General features: G+C 53.9%; 1 protein-coding gene across 1 annotated transcript in view; it reads left to right on the forward strand.

The window, feature by feature from the left end:
• The window catches only part of Notch1 (notch receptor 1), a 45,042-nt gene that overhangs the window by 9,016 nt on the left and 12,313 nt on the right, over positions 1 to 23,713 (forward strand). The window contains exons 3-20 of the mRNA XM_055600401.1: positions 9,041 to 9,303; positions 9,863 to 10,201; positions 12,805 to 12,927; positions 13,427 to 13,660; positions 14,181 to 14,336; positions 14,507 to 14,692; positions 14,996 to 15,109; positions 15,730 to 15,843; positions 16,089 to 16,322; positions 16,402 to 16,512; positions 17,586 to 17,778; positions 18,237 to 18,382; positions 18,577 to 18,690; positions 20,455 to 20,574; positions 20,872 to 21,024; positions 21,729 to 21,957; positions 22,516 to 22,717; positions 23,438 to 23,591. Of these exons, the coding sequence (XP_055456376.1) occupies positions 9,041 to 9,303; positions 9,863 to 10,201; positions 12,805 to 12,927; positions 13,427 to 13,660; positions 14,181 to 14,336; positions 14,507 to 14,692; positions 14,996 to 15,109; positions 15,730 to 15,843; positions 16,089 to 16,322; positions 16,402 to 16,512; positions 17,586 to 17,778; positions 18,237 to 18,382; positions 18,577 to 18,690; positions 20,455 to 20,574; positions 20,872 to 21,024; positions 21,729 to 21,957; positions 22,516 to 22,717; positions 23,438 to 23,591 (3,185 nt within the window). The remainder of the gene's footprint in view (positions 1 to 9,040; positions 9,304 to 9,862; positions 10,202 to 12,804; positions 12,928 to 13,426; positions 13,661 to 14,180; positions 14,337 to 14,506; positions 14,693 to 14,995; positions 15,110 to 15,729; positions 15,844 to 16,088; positions 16,323 to 16,401; positions 16,513 to 17,585; positions 17,779 to 18,236; positions 18,383 to 18,576; positions 18,691 to 20,454; positions 20,575 to 20,871; positions 21,025 to 21,728; positions 21,958 to 22,515; positions 22,718 to 23,437; positions 23,592 to 23,713) is intronic.

Here is a 23,713-nt window from a genome sequence, read left to right on the forward strand (position 1 = left end):
GTGCGCATGTGTGTGTGTGTGTGTGAAGGGTGCACGGGAAGGGAGGAAGCAAGGTTGACGGTGGCTTTCTGTATCCCACCGTACTCCACCTTCATTTTTTGTGACAGGGCTCGCCCTGAACCTGAAGCTCATCAATTCTGTCTTCTCGCCCAGATTTCTACTTGGGTTCTAGGGATTTGAAGTTAGGTTCTTGTGCTTGCACTGCAGGTACTTTGCCTTTTGAGTCAATATTTTGTGTGTTTGTATATGTACATGTGTGTTGGCATGTGTTTGGAGAGCAGAGGTCAACACTGGGTGTCCTCTATTGTACTCCATCTTATTTTTTATTAAAAGGGTCACTCACAGAACTGGGAGCCCACTAATTCGGATAGATTGGCTGGCCAGCAAATCTCAACGACCCTCTTGCCTCTACTTCCCCAGCACTAGGATTACAAATGTGTGCCACCATTCCTGGCTTATGTGGGTGCTGAGGATTGCCTTTAGCTTCTCATGCTTGCTCAGCAGACACTTCACTGACAGAGCCAGTGCCCAGCATCCTTACTTTAAAAGCACACTTGCAGATGGAGGTCTTGGTGTGCGATGTTCCCTCTGGAGATCAGATCCCTGAGAGACCTAGGAGGAAGCAGCTTGCACTAGAATCTCAGCGTGCCCTCTCTAGGCTCCCAGAGCCATTGCTCTGCATGAGGAAGAATTGTGGGTGGTAAAAGTTGGAAAGATCACTCAGGTCTGAATGGCAGCAGCTCAGCCTTGGCTTAGGGACCTGCCTCCCACCATTTCCTGTCAGTGTCAGTTCTTAGTGAGCGGAAACAGCACAGTTACTGGAAATGAGAGGTTTGGGCGAAAACGGGGCTTCCAGTGTATGTGCTTGCCTGAAGTGGCTAGGGTAGGGGAAGATGCTGCCTGTGTACTTGGCCCTCTGTTTCTTGTCTGGTCCTGGTTGACCGTGGCTACTAGGGGTTGGTCCTGTGAGGTGGGGCTTTCCTTTCTTACTTCCTCTTCTAGGGGTCAGACGAGGGTGACCTCAACTCTGTCTCTGAGCCTGATAGTTGAAACCAGGTGGGGCAGTGCCTTGGGAACTGTGGTATGACAGGTCAGGCCATGGTTGCATCCTATCTCCATGGCCCAGAGTCTGGCCCAGTATGTGGTGTTGGCAGCTGGGATAAGCTAGGCAGTCTGGCCAGATGGACCGGGGCAGGCCTGGGCCCAGGTGGGTAGCCCCAGGTTTCTAAGGCTTAGAGTTTTCAGAGCCCACGGTGCAGCCTGGATCCCCCTCCCCATGTACTCTGGGCTTGGCCTTTGAGCCAAACATGTTCCCTTCGAGCACTCTATTCCATTAGGCTGTGCCTGGTCAAGGCTCAGATCAAGCACGTTTTCTCCAGGGAAGGGGGGAGGCTGCAACTATCATCTCACACTTCCTCTTTATGTGACAAGACCCATCTCCTTGGGGCAAGTGATCTTGGGGCGAGTGGAGGATCCTGTGGAGCCACTGTGGCTAAAGGTGCTGGCTGACCTTGCTGCTGGTATATAGGCTTTGTTTGCTCTTGGGGTCTCACCTTGAGATCCCGTGTGTTCCCGTGAGGCTGCAGAAAGTACCTGGTTGACCTTGGACAGCTCTGACCTGATGGGGCATGTCCTTTTCATTTTACCCAGTCCCAGGGAAGGCTTTGAGAGGTCACAGGGATGCCCGTGAAGTGATGCTTGAGAAAGGCCAGGCATGGGACATCAGTGTCCACAGGGACAGAGGGTTCAAGACCCGCAAGCCCAAAGCTTACCCTAGATGAGCTGGCCTGGGATACCCTGGGTCCCATACAGATCTCTCCCCAGAGGGGCCCCATTTCCCTGGATTTCTTTAGAGCAGAGTACACTCGACTGGCTGTGCCTATCTTCTAGACTTCACTGTGTCCTGAGGCTGAACTAGAGTTTCTCATGGATGGCCAGTACACTGTGACACTTTGTGACCAGGATTGAGATGGGGCCTTAGCTATCTTCTGGGGCCTGGGGGCCTCCCCAGCAGGGGAGTTCTTCCTTGTTGGGAAACATTTGGCTGGGGTGGGGGGCTACTGAGTTTTGAGGGGTGGGCCCGACCTCTGGGCACTCCACCAAAGCTGCCGTCTGCACTTCAGCCAGTCATCCGAAGGATTCACTGAAGGCGGGTTTCCCCGGAGCCCCTGGAAGAATGCAGCCAAGATCTGTGTTGCTTTGTCTGCCCAGCAGACACTGGCTCTGCCCCAGTGGGTAGCTGGATATGGGCTCCACCACTGTTGGGAAGGACAGGTCTCAGGGGTGGTGCCCAAAGTTGGGAAGGATGGCCACGGGCATGGTGTCAGTTGACCCTTCTGCTAGGAGGGCCCTGAGGAGGGCCTAGTGTGGAGAAGCTGGGAGTGTTGAGCTTTTCCTTGCAGTGGCAGGGGCTTCCCAGTTCCTGGCTCCCTCACTGAGAACCCTACCCCCTTCCCAGGAGTTTTGTTTCAGTCAAACTTCTCCATTGTGTGCTTTGTCCTTTCTTGCTGGGAGATCAAGTGATCAGAGGGATGAGGCTGTTTGGGATCCAGGGGCACCACTCACTTTCCCAGGAAGCCTCTCTGCTACTCTGCCCTGCCTGGGACTGCTCTTTGAACCAAGGCTGGTCCACCATGCACGACAGGAATTAAGCACTAGCACTACAGAATCTGGAATGTGTGTGTAGAACCTGCTGAGCCTCTGTCTTCCTATCTGTAAAATGGGCCTAGCCCATCTCCAGGACTGTAGTAAGGATCTAGTGATGTGAAGCTTCTGGCAGCCAAGGACTAGTTTAGCCAGGAGAGGATGTGTTCTTTTTTTGTTTGTTTTAATCTGTTGGGTGGAGGGTGGGGAATAGAGGAGCCTCTGGGCTGCCTTTCACCATCTTCACATTCACTTGGGGAATCGGAGAAGGACAGGTGCTGTACTGCTTTTGGCTTTGGCATGGATCTCAGTGTAGGGTGTTTGGCTTCACCTCCCTCTGGATGAAGCCCTTCTCTCTTTGCTTACTCTGAGCAGCTGCAGGTGGGGGGCTGAGCTCCATCCTGCACAGGCCAGAGAGGCCTGTAGTTGTCGCTGTGGCCATCCCTCCTTGGGATGACCTTCCTTGGTACTGCTGCACTCACAGAGGTTTGTGTCGCCAGGACCACTTACAGCAGCTGGCAAGCCTTATGGAGTGCCAAGGAAGACACAGTCCTAGCCTGTTCACAACTTGGGGCTCTCTTGTTTTGGGAAGATTGGGCAGGAAACTGTCCTCAATGGAGGCAGGAGCTTAAGCAGGTGTTTTTCACACCCTAGTAGTGACCTCTGCTTCCTAGTGACCCCAGTTTGCTGGGTAGTGCTTTCACCAATGGTGAAAGAGGCAGGGTGGGTGGGGCCTCCCACTCCTGCTCCCATGGGTCACCACTTCCCACAAACCAACTCCAGGAAATTGTTTAATGCCCCCCTCCCCAGAGGTTTTTGGTTCCCTCAGAGAGGCCTTCACAGGCAGCAGCCGGGGCATTGTTTTCCCTGTAGTGGGAAAGGTGGCTTCCCTGGAGGGCAGGTTCCGACCTCAACTGTCTCCCACACAAAGGGCTTCCCTGAGCCAGGCCAGGAAGCGGGTGCTTTTCCTGAGCTTCCTTTTCTAGCATATTTTAAACCACCCAAGGATGCAACTGGGGGGAAAGATTTGAGGACAAAAGAGCTGAGTATGTATGCTGGGAGTGGTTCTTTGAGCTGGAAAGCGGAGACCCTGGCTTCAGTCCTGGCTGGCACCTGTAGCCACCTGTAGACAGGCTGTGCTAGGTGTGACCCACTTTCCGCTCTGTCCACTACCATCCTTGTTCTGAGCAGCAGCTGATGTTTGGTGCAGGAAAGTCTACCGCCCACAGGCCTTACTGTCTGTCCTCTCACCTTCTTGTGTCTGTGGGAGCCAGTGAGTGCCGGGGCTCCTAAGGCTTCAGAGGGGAGGAGACCACAGCTCCTACCTGCTGGGGCAGGTGGAGCCACAGATGCTGGCTGTAAGCGGCAGTGTTGCTGTTCGCATTGGGAGCAACGCTAGCGGTGCCCTGGGCTACATGGGCACCCACATTCTTGTGTACCTCATCTGGCCAAGATGGGGAAGGAAAGGGGGTTAGGGGCTATAAAGACCATGAGGTTGAAGGGGGGCTGTTCCCACCCACATGTTCTAAAAGATCTTCAGACAAGCATTTAGCTAGGATCTTATATGCTCATTTCGCTGAGGTCTATGGGGAAAGTGAAGGAATGGAGCTCTGGTCTGTAGGGGTCTTCCGTCTTTTGGACTTTGAATAAAATGCTTCTGAACCAGAAAGAATACCAGGGAGGCAGGAGGTCATTGAGTCACTGCTCAGCCTGCTGTGAGCACCTTTCTTCTGCACTGGGATTCAGGGGGCTTAGACTGGCTTGTTCTCAGGGAAGGGATGAGGTCCCAGAACCTGTCTCCTGGCCCCTAGAAACCTCTGCCAAGGATGGGGCTGGGATTGTTGACCCTGTGAAAAGTGGGCTGTTTGAGAGGTGGCCCTGGTTTTGGACCCATTGTGGGAAGGTCAGGTGGCAGGCAGCCAACCTTACTGTGTTTTAGCAGAACAGAACAAAGTCAAGCTGGGGGAGGGATCTACATTGAATCAGCTCTGGGGTAGTACAAGAGCATGGTCACTGTTTGTTGAGTGGGAACTTGCAGAACAAGGGCCTCATCTATACTTAGGTGGCTCTAGATGCAGGTAGAAAAGATGAAGGAAAACAGAAGCTCCTTCACCCAGTCCCAGATACTCGAAGTGGTGCGGGGTCCTGAAGGCTGCAGTAATGTACTGAGCCACCTCTGTCCACAGTTTGGGTCATAGATCTGCTGTGTACTCTGGGACCCAGGGGTTCAGATGCCTTAGTACAGGCCCCTGACCCCAGAAAAGAATAAGCTTGGTTCTCAGACAGGGGCCTGTGATGCCTTTCAATTGTCAGGTGCTCTTACCTGTGCAATGAATGTGTTCCTTGAGAGACAGGACTGTACCTTTGTGAATCAAACCTAGCCATGCTCAGAGTGAGAGTCCCTCAGCATCTTGAATCTGCTGGTACCTGCTGCAGGGCCCCTGTTCAACCACCACCACCACACATAGCTATCTTGCAATAGTGAGGCCAAACTGAGTGTTCTGTCTCACATGTAGCAGCTGACCTGGGAGGGTCTCAGAAACCCTATGCCCTTCTGGAAGTGCTTTCTCTCACCCCACAGTTCCTCTGGCCACTGGGTTTTGGGAAGTGAGTGAAGGGCCTCCTCCATTGATACCTCCCACCCCCCAGCCATCTCAGCTCTAATACACCCTCTACCCTTTTCCTCAGCCCTACTTGACCATAAACCCATTGAAGGTAGGAGGAGCTAAGGAACTCCCTCCGTAGTCCCTCTGCCCCTCCTCTTCTTGGGGTGGAGGGAGCTGTCATCTGTCCCCTGGGGGCGGCAGATGGCCATGTAGTTTGGAAAGGAAAACAGCACAATTTAGAATTAGTCCCGGGTGAGAGGCCACAGCAACATCTGCCTCCGGATGCTTTGGGGAGTCACATTTCTATGGAGCAGTGCTGCCAGGGAGGTGGGAGGCAGCACAGTGGAAATACTGAAGCCGCCAACAAAGCGCCGGAGTCAGTTGTGGGATGACAGGCACAGGGGCCATTTGTACTCCTCTGCATCTGTGGAAGCCCACCCCCTTCCTGGGCCCCAGCCTGCCTGCTACTCACCTGCAGCCAGCCACAGTGGGACAGGTCACACTGCAGGCCATGTAGTATGTAGTGTAGAAGAGTCAGAGTAGAGAAGTAGGTGCCCTAAAGAGTGCTAAGAAGGAAGTAAGGAGAGGGCACAGCTGCCATGGCTGGGTTCCCGTGACTGAAGCCTTGAGTGGCAGGGGTAGAACATTGCAGAGCACAGGCAGTTGCTCCTGTCCTGAGGACCTTTCAGTCCTAGAAGGGTCTTTCTGCTACCCAGCCAGGAGGTGACTCAGGGGAAGCAGAGGACATCCGGGGTCACTCAGAGAGGCTCTGGTCTGGTGCTCAGGGACTCCCCAGTGAGTGAAGCCACTGTTGGGTACAGCCTCCCATGTAGGGCTTAAGTGTCTCTTTGTTGCTCACATCCACTGGCCAGTGTTGAGGACCAAATGGCCATTTATGCTAGGGATATAGCAGCAAGGAATTGTGGCCATGGCTGTAGTTCAGCTGTGGCCTCAGAGTCCCCTTCTTCCTTCTTAGGGACGTCTGAATGTTGTGAGGGATGTGGCTAGGTGGCATAGAGGCCAGACAAGTAGGCTACAAACAGAGGAGAAGGACCTGCAAGCCACCCCCACTCCCACCCCTACTGCCCCCAACTTAGACCCTGCCACTTGGCTCCAGGCATCATGGTCCTATCCAGGTGGCCCTGCTGTTCTTCCAGCTGTGGTATGCTGGTGGTGGATGGTGGCCTTACCCATGGAGGTAGGCCCAGCTGGGCAACATGCCTGCACTATGGTGTCCCCAAGGCTCAGGGTGGCAGTGGGGTGGACAATGGGCATTCTCAGCTACCACATTCCCCCACGGAGGAACTTCCCTGGCCACAGGCTTCCCAGCTCCTGCCCCACCCGCTGGGGTTGGCGTCTGGCTGCGCCCAGCAGGAGCAGCTGTCCCCTCCACAGATGCACCTGCTCCCTGCTGCCCTTTGTCCATGTTGCCAACGCCTGATTTATTGGCCATGTTTTCCCTCTTGATGGTCTAACAGAGCACAACCGCACTGGCAAGTGTGTATCGCATCTAGGCAGGTTCCCCAGTCTCCTCATTGTGGTTCCTACCCAGAGTGCTTTAGGGAACACAGCCATGGCTGGAGAGGAAGAAGAGTGTGAGCAGGTTGGGGCCTTTGGCTACTTTCAGTGTCTTTTCCTTAAGAAACTTAGAAGGGGATTGCTTAAGGGCTAGAGAGCATGGCATTGGGCTTGCCCCATTTTTCCTAACCGGGGAAATCCTCCCACCTTTTGGAGCCTTAGTCCCACTGGCCTAGAGCTCCCTCACTTCCCTAGTCTGCAGGAATGGGTGGACTGCAGCTCCATTTAGATTTGAAGAGGAAGCTCCCTCTGTCCCTCAACACTCCCTCCCCCACAACTTCACCAATGGCTGGGAAAGAAAAAAAAAAAAAAAAAAAACCTTTTCTCCAAGTGGGCCGAGGCCAACCCTGCCTGACAAAGGGGCATTGATCCAGAGAGGAGGGCTGCTTCTAGGGGCCAGCTTCAGCCTGCAGATCCCCAGCTCCCAGCAGCCTCTCCAGCAGGCTAGTAACTGGATCCATGAGCAGGGAAGGCAATGTCTGCTTCCTAGCCTCCCCAAGCGTGGCTCTGCCAGAGAAGCAAGTGTGGATCTCAGTAGCTGGCCACACTGGTAGGGAGGTACTCTCTAGAGGTACTGCAAGCAAGAGGAGCCAGATGTCCCGTGCTGGGCCCTCACCACACACACATAACAAACACACACTTCCCAAGCTGGGCAGGAACCATTGCAAAGGCTTGAGTTAACTCCCTGGGGGTGGGATGTGATTTGTTTTCTTTAAGCCAGTTGGTTTGAGACTTTTGGCTTCTGGCAACAGATGGTCACCAGAGTGGCCATTTTGTTTCTTCCATGCCCAAACTATAGACAGAGATGAAAGAGGCTTCAGAGAGGACAGATGCCTCCCAGTACTTCTGCTGAGATACCTGACCCCAGCCCCCAAGCTGCCTCCAATAGCTCTTAGTGAGGAGGCCTCTCTCTCCTGGGGCCACCCTCACACCGGTTTGGTTATAAATAGCAGTTAACTGGAAGGCTAACCGGCTGGCATTGGAGAGGGAGATTGGGGTTGCAGCCATAACTTTGGGTGCTTGGGGATCAAGGGGCAGTCTTTACGCCAGTGGTTAGGCTCTGGAAAACACGATGGCTATTGACAGGGGCTGTGTCCACCCAGCACCCGGCTCTGATCCTGCCATGGGCTGCTCTGTTGGTCAGCACGTTCTGCCTCAGAGCCTTTGCCTCTGGGAAGAGCTAGGCTTGGCGGCTCCCAGAGCCTTCTCTGGGAATGTAGGGCCAGAAGGTGGGTCAGGAGTGGGGTCAGGATTTATGGCCCAAGCTCTGGGAGCTAGGCGGGCAGGTGGCTGAGGAGACTGCTGCATCTCAGGCAGTGGTGGACCTTGAGCTTTTTCCCTGCAGCGAACCAAGGAGTGTAAGCCTGGAGACAGGAACCCCCACCTGTCTGGAGTGGGGTAGGCCCACCAGTGTGCCCATAAAGAGCCAAGGAGGACTAACCTTCACTGCATCATGCCCTCTGAGGACGGTGCTGATGTTGCTGGCTTATGGTACAGAGAACTTGTGTCTGGAAGTTTAATTTGTCCTCTGAGAGCGGTGCCATTACTGTTGAGGTTATGATATGAGGAACCTGTGTCTGGGAGCTGAGTTGTAGAGAGTGGGCACCAGCCTGCATCCTGGCATAGCCCCCTTGCTACAGGGCAGGAACTGAATAGAAAGAAAGCACATACAAGCTCCAGTCTGCTCTGCTTCCCGCGTTTACTGTGCTATTGATGTTTGAAAGTCGAAGGAACCGTGAACTCTTTTATTGCCCAGATGATACATATTCATGACAGATCTGGGAGAGAAAAGCTGATCAGCCTCCCAATGAGAGTTTCACAGAGTCGTCCCCCCAACACCCGGGCCTCTGCTGGGCCCACAGGGGCCCTTTTTCCATGGCTCACTGCGAATATAGACCCAGGTTTGAAATCTGCCTGGCTTGAAATTCAAGCTGGTCTTGTCTCTAACCTGGCCCCAATTAACCGTCATTACTATTACTTTTTATTGAGGTGAACTTCACTTTGTATGTGAAAGTAACCCCTTTAAAGTGAGTGCCTCCATGGCGCTGGTATGTGCTCCAGGGGTTTCATCATCCCAGGAACCTCTGCCTACCAGGCAGCCGCTGCACTTCCGTTCTACAGCCTGATTCCAGTTGCACCTGCTGTCCAGGGTGGGGGTAGTGGTGGCCATGACAGAAATGAGGGAGCTAACTGCCCTGTGTGTCTGTCAACAGCTGCAGTGGGGCATTTGTGGGCCAACGATGCCAGGACCCCAATCCGTGCCTCAGCACACCCTGTAAGAATGCTGGAACATGCCACATTGTGGACCGTGGTGGCACAGTGGATTATGCCTGCAGCTGCCCCTTAGGTTTCTCTGGGCCCCTTTGCCTGACACCTCTGGACAATGCCTGCCTGGCCAACCCCTGCCGCAACGGGGGTACCTGTGACCTGCTCACTCTCACAGAATACAAGTGCCGCTGCCCCCCAGGGTGGTCAGGTAAGGACTGCAGGAAGACTGTGAACTTCATAGCTGGGACCCTTAAGCCCAGATGTACCCATGTTTACTTGTGATACTCTGGCACACCAGAATTGCTCCTGGCTCAGAGTTAAGCTGAGATCCAGGGAAATCTTGGCGTTCCTCAGGAACTCTGGTCTTTTCCAGCCCTGAACTATCTGATTTTTGACTGCCCTATTCCAGGACCCCAAACCCTCACAATTTCTGTGAGCAGAGTGGGAGTTCTCATGTAACCCTGACCTCCCCCTCCCCCTGTCAGGATGCCTTAAGCTGGTATTACTTACACATGTGGGGTCCAGGAGACAACTAGGTACCATTCCTACTAGTGTCTCTGACCTTAGGCAGTCACCTAATCTCTTGTGACTCACAGTCCTCTGCATGCAGAAAGATGGCCACATTTTGCATCAGTACTTCAAATTCTGAAGATCACACCTTAGGTCTGTCCCCAGTTGGTGCCACCATAATATCCAAATCTGCCATGGGCTCATCGGGAGGCCCTGGATAGAGCTGACCCTCTTGCCTGTCCCAACCCCACTTCCAGGAAAGTCATGTCAGCAGGCTGATCCATGTGCTTCCAACCCCTGTGCCAATGGCGGCCAGTGCCTACCCTTTGAGTCTTCCTACATCTGTGGCTGCCCACCGGGCTTCCATGGCCCCACCTGCAGGCAAGATGTTAACGAGTGCAGCCAGAACCCTGGGCTGTGCCGCCACGGAGGCACCTGCCACAATGAGATCGGCTCCTATCGCTGTGCCTGCCGCGCCACCCACACTGGTCCCCACTGTGAACTACCCTACGTGCCCTGCAGCCCCTCACCCTGCCAGAATGGGGGCACCTGCCGCCCTACGGGAGACACCACCCACGAGTGCGCCTGCCTGCCAGGTAGGTCCCTGCTCCATATGCTGACCTCTAGCCTGTGAGTGTTCTTGAGGCTGACCTCAAGCCTGAGGGTGCAGAGGGTCCTTCTTTGTGGAAGGAGCCCAGAAGGAAGCTTAGAGAAGGCCAGCACCAGAGTGCCTGGCAGACAGACAGATATGCTTCTCAGGAACAGGTTCCCACGGTGTAGTATAAGGTCAGGATAGGGATGCAGAAGCCAGGTGACACTCTCAGTGACACCACACACCTCATGTCCCATGTGTCCACTTCTGTCTGGGCCATCTGCTGAGACCCAGACAGCTGAGTACATAACTCCCAAGCTTTCTTTCTGCTGAGAAGGGTGCCTTCCCTTGGGTACTTTTCTGGAGCGCCTTTGACCCCTGGCTGTTTAATTACTGTCTGTACCCTGAGCCTCTTAGTGCTGGGAGCCAGCCTGCCTTTACAGATGCTCATGAGCTCTCTGGCATCCAAGTGTGAGTCTCTGTATGTCAGGGGAGCACCCTGTCATGGGCAGTCCCTGGGGTTTCCCCTGTCTCTAGGGATGGAAATTGGATAGCAGTGCCTTGAGGGCCTTAGGGACCTCAAGTTGCTCATGACTTCCTCAGTAGCAGCCTTCAGGGGTAGGGCCTGAAGGCACAGCCCTAGTCCATTCTGTTACCTTTCTAAGGATGGAAACTCAGAGTTTTGAGACCTCATCTCAGCCACATATGAGGCAGTTGAGAAGAAGGGGGAGTGGGCTCAAGAAATAGGAAAAGATTTGGTTGTTGGAGGTAACCTCAGGCCACCCCTTCTTTGCAATGCCGAGGCCACCCTACCCCCTGAAAAAGGGAAGTTCCCTTTTGCCTCAAGCTTGCAGAGCCAGCCTCAAGGCTCTGCGTGCAGACACTGGCTTATGCATTTCCTGAAAGGCATTGGGCAAGCTTGGAGGTAACAGACAGCTGCCTACACACTCCCCAGCCAGCTAGGTAGGCTCTTTGGAGGGCTGGGACAGAATCTTCATGCTCAGTGGGTCCCAGAGCTGTGGGTTCCAGTCCTTCCTGGTGTCTACGTAAGACCCCGGGTGTTAGAACATGTGTTGAGAGATTATACTGGTGGGTCTGCCATGCAGGCTGGGAGAAAGCCGCCTTGTCCAGGGAGCTTGTGCATGGAGCTGGCAACAACCCACCTTAGGCAGGGTGGGGTGGGTCAGCTCTGGGTGCTGATAAAGAAAGGGCTGGGTGGGGTCCACTTACCATAGCTGCTGGGTCTCAGAGGTTGATGTGCAGTGTCTGGGTCACCCTTAAAGACAGAACATCCACTCACTACCCTGTGTGGTGACTGTCTCAGAGTAGGGAGAGGTGAAAATTGTCTACCAAGTTGCTGTTGAAGGGACTCAGTCTGGGCTCCATTATGCCCACCATTTGAGCTCTCAGGTAGTCCTGTACTGGGTCCCCTGAAAGCCATATGAGCTAAGGAGATATAGGGAACCAAGGTTAGAACAGAACTCAGCGCTGGGAGTTGAAGTGCCTCTGTCTCTGGTGTTCCCTGCTGTGCAGCACCTGGCTCCCTCCTGCTCTCACAGGCCGGTTCTCTGGAGGATGCTGCATAGGAAGAGGAGGCTCTGACCAGGCTCTGCTTGGGACTTATGCTCTCTTGTCCTCTTCCCCAGTGAAATCATTCTGTACTGCTCGGAGTACCTCCAGGATTACCCCTAGCCTGGAACCTTGGCCAATGTTAGAATGAAGCTACTCATAGACAGGCAGATAGGCTGTCTGGTCTTTCTGACCCCTAGGAAAGCACTAGGCTCCAAGTTGGTCCTTCCCCTACTCAAATAAGTGTTTGTTTTTCATTGTGGCTTTTCGAAGCCTCCAGCTTTGTGCCATGATGCAAGCTGGTGGGGTAAAGGGGGGATCTTTGAGGAGGAGCCAAACAGGTGGGTTCTCCAAGGGCAGGAGGGGTTCAAAGGCATCCCCAGAGAAGGTGTTAATTAGTAACTGGCTGCAGGTTTGGCTGTTGCCAGACTTGCCTTTCTGGGTTGATCATTGAACCAGCGGGAGTTGAGGAGATTAATAGCTAACTGGCTGCTGAGGAGGCCCTTATGAAGGCCACACCGCAGGCCACACCCTGGGGCCCAGCCCCAGGCTAGATGGGCTGCCTTAGCCTTTTGGGAAAAAATAGGTACCCTGGCTGTGCCCTGAGGGAAAGAGCCCACAGGTCCTGATTCAGCAGGCCTGTCTGGGTCCCTCCACTCTGGTGTCCAACTCAGTGCTCCCCAGTCTCAGTTTTAGCTCCAGCAGGGTTAGATATTCATGTCTGCCCCACTGTTTTCGTGTAGACAACCCCAGTATGCAATCACCAGAAACTCTGATATTTAGTGTTAGTGTTTTTGTGGCAGAACTTTCTAGAACACTGTGTTCCTGGATCCCTATCTGGTGTAGTCAGCTCTTACAGAGCGACTTTCTAGGAGCTTTTCACCTGTGGACACAGGAGCAGGGAAGCTGTGGAGGGATAGATAGATGCCTTGTCCAAATCAGGACATTGCAGGCCAGAAACTGAAGACACTGGAGCCCAGTAGGGGCCCCTTTGCAGGCCCCTAAGGTCAGGCTGACCTGCTGGCCCCTGTCCCTCAGGCTTTGCTGGACAGAACTGTGAAGAGAATGTGGATGACTGTCCAGGAAACAACTGCAAGAATGGGGGTGCCTGTGTGGATGGCGTGAATACCTACAACTGTCGCTGCCCACCGGAGTGGACAGGTATGTGCATGGGACTTGTATGGAGTAGCCTTCTACGAATTAAACCCAACACAACAATGGTAGAGAGGTCTGAGCTCTGTTCCACACCAGAGAAGCCCAGGCTGCAAGACCCTGGGTGGCCCAGGAGACTGGTGGCATGGGGCAGCTCCTTCACTTCCACTCGGAGTCAGCACAGCTCCGCATCAGCTGCTTCTTGTGGGCCATTAGCAGCTCCTATCCAGAAGCAGGTCCCCAGCACCGAGCCATCCAGGACTCTAGCATTCTGCGAAAGCTACCAGGGATGAATACAAGGCTGTCCTCAAGGGGCTCACTGGTTAATGCTAAACCAGGTCAGCCATAAGATGTCAGCCGTTTGGGCTAGAGAATGGGGCACCTCGTGCTGGCTGCACAAGTCAGCTGGAAAGACTTCCTGGAGAGAGGGGCTTACAGCCCCACAGCCCAGGGCAGGGAACTTGGCACATGGCAGCTGGAGAGGCTCATGATGCTGTGGCCCCTGCAGGCCAGTACTGTACAGAGGATGTGGACGAGTGTCAGCTCATGCCCAACGCCTGTCAGAATGGTGGGACCTGCCACAATACCCACGGTGGCTACAACTGTGTGTGTGTCAATGGCTGGACTGGTGAGGACTGCAGTGAGAACATCGATGACTGTGCCAGCGCTGCCTGTTTCCAGGGTGCCACCTGCCATGACCGTGTGGCTTCCTTCTACTGCGAGTGTCCACATGGGCGCACAGGTGAGTGAGTGCAGGAGTCTCTCAGGAAACTCAACATCCCTGTTTGCACACACCAGGGACCAGCTTCACTCACATAGCTACAGGGCTGGGCATGTGGCTCAGTTGGTAGAGTGCCTGCTGAGCATGCACAGGGTACTGGATCCTAGTACCACATAAACTGTGGGTAGTGGTATATGCCTGTCAATCCAACACCCAGGAAACAGTGGATCCAAAGTTTAAGGTCATCTTTAGCTATGTAGCAAACTTGAGTCCAGCCTGGAATATGTGAGACCCTGTCTTAGGAAAGCAGTAAACAAACAAATAAATAAAAGCTGTGGCTCTTTGGCACCCAGTTGACCCTGCTAGACAAAGAGGCTATCCTGGTGACAGACCACCTGCATTGACCCAGGCATCGTGGGATGCTTGAGTGGGTCACAGAGATTCCTTCCAGTGTGTTGGGTGAGGATGGCCCAAGTACAACATCCTGTGATCCCCAAGGTAGTGAAAAGCAGAGCCTACTCACCACAGCTGTACTGTCTAGGTCTGCTGTGCCACCTCAATGATGCATGCATCAGCAACCCCTGCAACGAGGGCTCCAACTGTGACACCAACCCTGTCAACGGCAAGGCCATCTGCACTTGCCCCTCGGGGTACACGGGACCAGCCTGCAGCCAGGACGTGGATGAGTGTGCTCTGGGTAGGTGCAGCTGCAATGGCACAAGCAGCAGGAACAGCCCCGCTTGTCATATGGGGGTGTGACCTGTCCTGGAGAACCGCCACTTTGATGGCATGGGCTGGGACATTGCATTGCAGGTGGTTTGAAGGCTGGAAGGCCAGATCAGCCTTCATTTGTGCCTCCCCCACCAGGTGCCAACCCCTGTGAGCATGCAGGCAAATGCCTCAACACACTGGGTTCCTTTGAGTGCCAGTGTCTGCAGGGATACACAGGGCCCCGCTGTGAGATTGATGTCAACGAGTGTGTCTCCAACCCATGTCAGAATGATGCCACTTGTTTGGACCAAATTGGGGAGTTCCAGTGTATATGTATGCCAGGTATGTCTATGCCACCTCCCACCTTGGGGGCTGCCAAGAGCAGGGAGTGGGAGACTGAGTTGAAGTTGGGTAGCCTCAAGTAAGAGTTCTGTCAAGGTTGGCAGCACCTGGGAAACTGAGGCCAGGATAACAGGACAAAGTAGAGAATGTGCCCAGAGTTGGGCGAATAGAGTGCTTACAGACATAGTCGGCATACTAAGGCTGTATGGGGGGGGGGGCTCATTTCTGTCCCAAGTCTTCAGCTAGGGGCCTCTTATAGGGCCTACCAAATCTATCCGCAGTCTCACCATCTTCTGTCCACAGGTTATGAGGGTGTATACTGTGAGGTCAACACTGACGAGTGCGCCAGCAGCCCCTGTCTGCACAATGGCCACTGCGTGGACAAGATCAACGAGTTCCTGTGTCAGTGCCCCAAAGGTGAGGCCACCTACTTAACCACAGGACCTGTGTCCTCACGATCTCTTCCCAGAACACTTTGAGGGAGGACTTTGCCTTGTGACTTGACCAGGATGTTTTCAGGCTTTTCTCAAAGGTAAAGGCCCACCTGAGCAATGGGCATTGAGCCCACCATGCTGAGATACAGGAAGCCTGGCGTCAGAAAAGGAGGGAGGGGTGACAGGGGCTGCAGTGCTCCTGAGACAGAAGGGTCCACCTGGCTTTCCCCAGGTCCCGTTTTTGATGGTCATGGGGAGTGAGGACATAGTTTGGGGATCTGACCTGTATGCCTGGAAAGAACTTGGAGGAACTGAGGAGGGGATGGAGGGGCCTTGGGAAGGGGATTCTCCTGCCCCAGGGCTGGACCAGGTCTTGGGCCTTCTGAGATGTAAATCAGCAATCCTAGACATGGTTGAGCCAGGGGAGTCCCATTCACAGCCTAGTGCAGCTGTAACCATAGCAACCAGAGGCTGTTTGGGAAAAAAGGCCCTCTGTTGAGGCAGCCAGTGAGCAGTGCTGAACGAGGAGCTGATCAGAGAGGGCCGCGGTGCAAGGGGCTAGGATACTGTCAGATGTCATCATCTCCTCTTCTCTGGCCACAGGCTTCAGCGGGCACCTGTGCCAGTATGATGTGGATGAGTGTGCCAGCACACCTTGCAAAAATGGCGCCAAGTGCCTGGATGGGCCCAACACCTACACCTGTGTGTGCACAGAAGGTACAAGAGGGAGTGCAGGATTGGGGGCAGGAGACCAGGGAAGCCTTAGTCTGAGGATCAGGAACTTAGCCCTGCTTTGACTCCAGGCAGGAGTGATGAGAATATCCCAGGGTATATGACACCCTTCACATCCATCAGTAACCAGGCAGTGACTCTGGGCCTGCTCAGTGGTTTCCCAAGGTGTGGCTAGCTGAGTACTGAGCTGGCCCTGAAGCTCACCTGTGCCCACCCTTCCTGTGATCTAGGTTACACGGGAACACACTGCGAGGTGGACATTGATGAATGTGACCCTGACCCCTGTCACTATGGTTCCTGCAAGGATGGTGTGGCCACCTTTACCTGCCTCTGCCAGCCAGGCTACACAGGCCATCACTGTGAAACCAACATTAATGAGTGCCATAGCCAGCCGTGCCGCCATGGGGGAACCTGCCAGGACCGTGATAACTCTTACCTCTGCTTATGCCTCAAGGGAACCACAGGTGACTGGCCAGAGCTAGCAGTGGGTGGAAAAGGGCAAGGCTAGGCTTGGAAGCTGACCACTTGTCATGCTGGCCCTAGGACCCAACTGTGAGATCAACCTGGACGACTGTGCCAGCAACCCCTGTGACTCAGGCACGTGTCTAGACAAGATTGATGGCTACGAGTGTGCCTGCGAACCGGGCTATACAGGTGAATAACTGAAGTCAGAGGTCAAGGTCACCCTAGAGTCATTAGATGAATCAGATCTGGGAGACTCTGGGGTTAGCGGGGCTTCAAAGGTTGGATGACACAAGCTGGTGTCCACTACCTAGCCCTTGGCTGGCCAACCAGCAGAGATGTCAGAAAGCCTGGGTGGCCTCCACACACCTTCTGTACCTGTCAGTGTCAGCCCTGGCCACGTCAGACTTGATGGCCCAGTAGGCTGAGATGGGGTGGCCAGAGCTCTGAGGCCAGGCTTTAGGGGATGTGTTCTGCCTCTAACACCCTTAGATCTGATAAGGTCCTTAACCTCTCTGGGCCCTAGGGGTCTTGTCAATCAGGGGTACTTGGGAGAGCAGCAGAAGAGAATGGGTCTCAAGACTGTAGCAAAGCTGGGCTGAAGAATAACTTTGTTGGAAGGGTGTTGGCCTAGCATGTGTAGAGCCCTGGGTTTACTGTACTACCACATTAACCACATGCAGTGGCCTATGTCTGTGGGCTAGCACTCTCACATTGAAAACATGTGGCCAGGCGTGGTGGCGCATGCCTGTGATCCCAGTGCTCTGGGAGGCAGAGGCAGGTGGATCTCCGTGAGTTTGAGGCCAGCCTGGTCTACAGAATCCAGGACAGCCAAGGCTACACAGAACAACCTTTTCTCAAAACAAAAAATCAAAAAGAAAAGGAAAGAAGAAGGAAGGAAAGAAAGAAATGAAAGAAAAAAAGAAAGAGAGAGAGAGAAAGGAAGGAAGGAAGGAAGGAAGGAAGGAAGGAAGGAAGGAAGGAAGGAAGGAAGGAAGGAAGGAAGGAAGGAAAAAAAAAAGAGAAGAATCGAAGAATCAGAAGTTCAGGTCATTCTTAGCTACATAGTGGCCAGACTGGAATATGTGAGATTCTGAAGCTACTGGCACCACAGTCAAGTAGCTCATTGCTACATAAGGCAGTTTACTATAGCTTGTAATTCCACAGATTAGCATATGGGGAAACTGAGGCCCAAATGGGTCTAGCTCCAGGAGGGGTGAGCTCTGGGTAACAGACCTGGTATCTGTGCCCCTTCCCACCCACAGGAAGCATGTGCAATGTCAACATTGATGAGTGTGCAGGCAGCCCCTGCCACAATGGGGGTACCTGTGAGGATGGCATCGCAGGCTTCACCTGCCGCTGCCCTGAGGGCTACCACGACCCCACATGCCTGTCTGAAGTCAATGAGTGCAACAGTAACCCCTGCATCCATGGGACCTGCCGGGATGGCCTCAACGGGTATGGCAGACTGGCCTGGGAGGTACCATTTAGAAGCCTGGAGCAGACACAGGCTGGGTGAATGGGTGGTCATGTGAGACCAGTGGTCCTGAGGTCAACTCCCAGTGTCTTCCCTACATCCCTGGGCTGTGTCCTCATTGGCTAACAGCAGTTTAGGATACAGACCTTAAGCACACCATGGCAGCTGAAATAGTCGTCTGATACTTGTGATGACAGTGCCCTTTTGCCAGTAGGTGGGAGGAACTATTATAAAGTCTTTATTAAAACTATTTAGGTTTTCCACAGAGGGTCAGTACATTGTCACATTGTCCCAGTCCGGAACCCTTGCACGGTCTTGGGCAAAGTGGGTACCTCCAGGCCCAGTAGATGTGTCCCAGTAGATGCGTCCATGCCGTCAGACTGGAACTGTAGTCCAGCAGGAGGGCAGAGCCCAGGCTGCAACACAGTGCTCTCTGTAGGTACAAGTGTGACTGTGCCCCTGGGTGGAGTGGAACAAACTGTGATATCAACAACAACGAATGTGAGTCGAACCCTTGTGTCAATGGTGGCACCTGCAGAGACATGACAAGTGGCTACGTGTGTACCTGCCGAGAAGGCTTCAGTGGTGAGTGTCGGGGTGACACAGCAGAGGGTCCTCCCTGGCGGCCCGGGGCTGGCAATACAGCCCACAGCATCCTCTTCTTGGTCTGCCTGATATACAGGGGCTGCCGGCATCTCTCAGGTTGGGCCTCTGGCTCTCCAGAGGAAAGGCATAGGGCAGAGGTGCAGGCCCACCCATTCTTGCTCCTCTTCCTACAGGCCCTAACTGCCAGACCAACATCAACGAATGTGCCTCCAACCCCTGCCTGAACCAGGGGACCTGCATTGATGATGTCGCCGGGTACAAGTGCAACTGTCCTCTGCCCTACACAGGTATGAGCAGCCAGGGGCTGTAATGGGCTGTGGTGGGGCTGAGCGTATATGGACTCAGTTGGCATTCTAGAAGGTTCTGCCCCTCACTGAGGGCCTTAGGTCCTGCAGCACTTGGACCTGGGCCTGGGGTTAGAGTCACCAGATGAGCAAACATAGAGGATGCCTGAGAGGAAACTCCAGGGTGTGTGTGTCCGGGTGTTTATCTGGCATGTCTGCAGTGAGGTGAGCACTGGACTCCTCCAGGAAAAGCCCAGGGGGCTGGTGAACACGGCATGGATCAGTGTCCACTTTGCCTGTGCCTCTGGGGACCCTGGCTGCCCTCCTCTGTCGGCTGGGCCTGGGATTCCTTTGATGGCAGTTTCTTTGTGTGAGGAGACAAGGAGCCCTCTGTTCAGATGAACAGAGGCTGCTCCTGCCATGGGCACTGCCTAAGGAATGGTGGGAAGTGGACCCCCTGCAGGAGAGATGTGCAGAGCATTGAACATGAAAGCCGTGGCCATGTTGCCCCACAACTCCTGCAGCTCCCAATACTGCCACTGAATACTGGTGGCTTCGTGCTACTGCTGCCGGGCTCTGGACACCCCAAGTGGGTCTGTGGAGCTGGAGGGTCAATGCCTGGCAGCTGGTGACAGGATGCTGTTTTCTTTGACAGAAGTTAAAGGGCCTGGATTTTGTCTTCTGTGTTGGTCAGTGAGGAAACTGTCAGCAGCTGGGCGCACCCCATGTCCCTCTTAGTCTTGTTGCTATCGGGGCTGGCAGGAGGAGTCAAGCCATGCTGACCAGCTTCCTGCTGGCCTGCTTCCTGCTTCCCTTTGCACAATTGTCGGAAACTCTGTCAAAGTTCCTGTCTGTTCAGGTCACCGTGGAAACCGATAGAGAGAGAGGCTCTGGAGACTCACACCAGCAGGCTGGGGACATGGTGGGAGACAAGGAAGATAAGGCTTCCTTGCTTAGCTCCTGGAGCCAACCGTGGCCATAAACAGGAAAGCTAGCCTGGATTCCACATGGCTCCCCCAGGCGGTTATCAGATTCACTGCCCTGGTATGCTGCTGCCCCCATGCTCCCTGACAACTTCGATGTGTTGGGGTAGCCATAGTAGTGCTGCCTCCCTCTAGAGTAACCTCCTGTGACCCAGAGCCTCAGGAATAGCTGCAAGGCTTTTCCTGGGATGGGGAGCAAATCAAAGGTCTTCGAGGCTCAGCCACCTGTTACTGTATTTTTGGGGTTTTCTGGTTGGGCAAGGCCCAAGCTGCATCTTGCAGCGTTTGGGAGACAAGAGATGGTTTTGGGGGCTCGGTAGATGGCTCCTGAAGAAAGAGTGCTTGCTGTGGAAATATGAGACCTGTTCCATGAAAATAGAGCACCACTAACTGCCTGTAAACCCATTTGGGAGCAGAGCCAGATGTATTCTGAGAGCTCACTGGCTGTCCAGCCTAGCTAAAATGGCAAGCTTCGGATTCAGTGTGACTGTCTCAAAGGAAAAAGATGCAGAGTTTGTAGAGGGCCCCTGACATCCATTTCTGCCTCTGCATGCACACTCGTGCGCACATACACACCCATGTGCATATAACCATATACTTTAAAAACGTGACTTTCAGAGAGAGATTTGTTTCTGTTTTATATCTGACTTCCTGTCTGTGATTGTCTGGATCAGGGTCTGGCTGGCCAAGCATACAGGGAGGGTTCCTACACCCTTTCTCCCCTCTCTGTGGGAGATGCTATGGGCCAGGACCACTGGGTTCTACTCCATATCTTTCTCCCTAGGAGCTGCATGCGAGGTGGTATTGGCCCCATGTGCCACCAGCCCCTGCAAAAACAGTGGAGTGTGCAAGGAGTCTGAGGACTATGAGAGCTTTTCCTGTGTCTGTCCCACAGGCTGGCAAGGTGAGGCTAGCCTGGTCCTACCAGACTGGAACAAGGATGTTGGGTGGGAAGTCCAGGGCCTGGCCAGCTCCAGGCAGGAAGAAGTAGGCTCTAGTCTCCAGAAATGAGGTCATAGGTGCTGAGCCACCTACTCTGGGAAGCTCCAGCAGCAGAAGATGGCCTTGGGTGGCCCTTGCCATCCTGACTACGTGGTCTTCTGTTTCCTTGAGGTTGGGGGAGAAGTATTGCAGGTAGACCAGCTAGGGCAGAAGCTCATCTGGTTGGGGCAGGGTAACCAAATGAATCTTGTCCTCACAGGTCAAACCTGTGAGATTGACATCAATGAGTGTGTGAAAAGCCCATGTCGCCATGATGCCTCCTGCCAGAACACCAATGGCAGCTACCGCTGCCTCTGCCAGGCTGGCTACACAGGACGCAACTGTGAGAGTGACATCGATGACTGCCGGCCCAGTAAGTGGTACCCAGCTCTGTCCACCCCACATTCGGGTGCCTCTGTCCCTAGGCATACGTGTCAGGAGTCTGAGGATGGAAAATAGGCCTGGCACCTAGTGGCAGCCAATGCTGCAAGACTGAGTAGTAGTCATGTCCTAAGCTGTGTCTGAAAGGAGACAGGCCAGGAAGTGACTGTTGAACACCGCTGTGTGCTTCACATGGGCTGACCGGAGTGGCTACAAAAGGCTTTGCAACTAGATTGGCCAACCCAGTTGAATGACATGGAACAGAGATACCAGGCACTTCACAACGATGACATGGGGCCTGGCTATGTTCAGCCTTGACACTTGGGCCTTGTCGGGACCCACTGAGTTGTGTAGGGCTCTGAGGTTGCCCCCATCCTGATTCAAAGCTAAAGACAGAGATTGAGGGAGGGTTGACCTGGTACCATCAGGATATATGTAAGGGGTGGGCTTTCCCATGACTGCTCTGTGAAGCTGCCTGAATTCTTCTCTTCCCACTGTCTTCGGGCCTGAGGGAAGGAACATATGTGGAGCAGATCCTAGGCTCAGAGCTGGGATTAGCTCAGAGTGTGTGGACCCATCAACTAGTGTTACCAGAGGCTTTCTGTGAGGCCTTGCCATCCCACACCACCTTCTTAGCTTCAGATCCCTGTAGCATGGCCATCAGCCACCCTAAGGCTCATTTTTCTGTCCCTTCAGACCCATGTCACAATGGGGGTTCCTGCACCGATGGCATCAACACAGCCTTCTGCGACTGCCTGCCTGGCTTCCAGGGTGCCTTCTGTGAGGAGGACATCAATGAATGTGCCAGTAATCCCTGCCGAAACGGTGCCAACTGCACCGACTGTGTGGACAGCTACACATGCACCTGCCCTGCAGGCTTCAATGGCATCCACTGCGAGAATAATACACCGGACTGTACCGAGAGGTGTGTCCCAAGTTCCCCCTGGAGTGTGTGGCATGTGTACTGAGAGCTGCATTACCTTCCCAAGGGGCCTGGTGGGACCTGGCATTGGCTGAGGCAGGGGAAGAAATGGATGGTGAAGGACACAAAATGGATGACAGCATGGCCTCTCAAGCAGGTGTCTTGTCCAGATCCAATGGGCATTTAGCACTAATTGAGTTGAATCCAGCATTGTTCATTATACTGTGGTGTCCCTCCTAAAGGGCCATTGTGACCTTCAGTGACTTAGAAGAAGGAAGTTTATCCAGAGGAACTGATGAACCAACCTCCTATCAAACAAGAGCTTATTTTCCCTTTTGCCCTAGTTGCCAGGAAGCTTAGAATTAAATGTCAATCTCAGGCCTAGTTTGTGATGTGCTTCTACAGTATTCTTATTTTGCCCTTGATTTTTTTTAACGGTCATGCACCCATGTGCTATAAAATCTCTGATCATGAATTGAGTGTTGTGGCCAGGCTGGCATAGAGTTGTCTCCTCTGTAAGGACTTCAGTGTGCTTCTCCCCTGCTTCCCCTCTGTCTCCAGCTCCTGCTTCAATGGTGGCACCTGTGTGGATGGTATCAACTCCTTCACCTGTCTGTGCCCACCTGGCTTCACGGGCAGCTACTGCCAGTATGATGTCAATGAGTGTGACTCACGGCCCTGTCTGCATGGTGGCACTTGCCAAGACAGCTATGGTACCTATAAGTGCACCTGCCCACAGGGCTACACGGGCCTCAACTGCCAGGTGAGCTGAGATTGCAGAGTGTGACACAGAAGGCCTAGGACTCTCCCCTGCCCACTGCTCAGCCTGGGCCATGCTAACTTTCAGAGGGTCGGGGACACAGAGGCAGGGAGGGCTCCCAGGTGCCATCATGGGTTGCTAGACTCAGAGTGGACCCACATCCTCTGGGAAAATGCCAAATTGGGCACTTTTGAGAGAAACAGGTGGTTATAGATGCCAGGCTCTTGCTTCTGTGGAGTGCACTATGTGGCCGTCGATCCAAATCAGCCTGGGGGCAGTGCTCACTTCTGGTAGAGGGTGTCCAAGGAAAGGCAGCATGTGGGGTTGCAGAGGACAGCAAGAGAGACATGGGCCCAGTTCGAGATTGCTCCCAGGGCAGGGGTGTTTGTGAGCCCTGTGCCTGGGAGTTCTTAGGTGACATTTTGAGCTGGTGGTAGGGCGGGGGTGGGGTGGGAGGTAGGGGGTAAAATGCTCCACTCCACTGGTTCCCAACCTGTGGGATGACCCCAATAGGAGTCGCATATCAGATATTTACATTATAATTCATAACAGTAGCACAATTACAGGTATGAAATAGCAACAAAATAATTGTGTAGCTGGGGGTCACAACATAAGGAGCTGTATTAGGTCACAGCATTAGGAAGGGTGAGAACACCGCCCTCCTCAGAGCTGGCCAGGACCAGAGTTGGTGGGGAAGGGGCCAACCACTGCCTATCTCCTCAGAACCTAGTGCGCTGGTGTGACTCAGCTCCTTGCAAAAACGGTGGCAAGTGCTGGCAGACCAACACACAGTACCACTGTGAGTGCCGCAGCGGCTGGACTGGTTTCAACTGTGATGTGCTCAGTGTGTCCTGCGAGGTGGCCGCACAGAAGCGAGGTAACTGGCTTGGCCCATCTGTCCTTGCTCTGGCTCAACTTAGGCCAGCAACACCCTAGTGCCCACCAGGTCAGGAGGGCACAGCAGTAGTCCTGAGTTGGAGCCCAGGCCTCAGTTCCTTC

The sequence above is a fragment of the Psammomys obesus genome, unplaced genomic scaffold (assembly GCF_907164565.1).
Source record: "Psammomys obesus unplaced genomic scaffold, mPsaObe1.curated_primary_1811, whole genome shotgun sequence".
Classification (NCBI taxonomy): domain Eukaryota; kingdom Metazoa; phylum Chordata; class Mammalia; order Rodentia; family Muridae; genus Psammomys; species Psammomys obesus.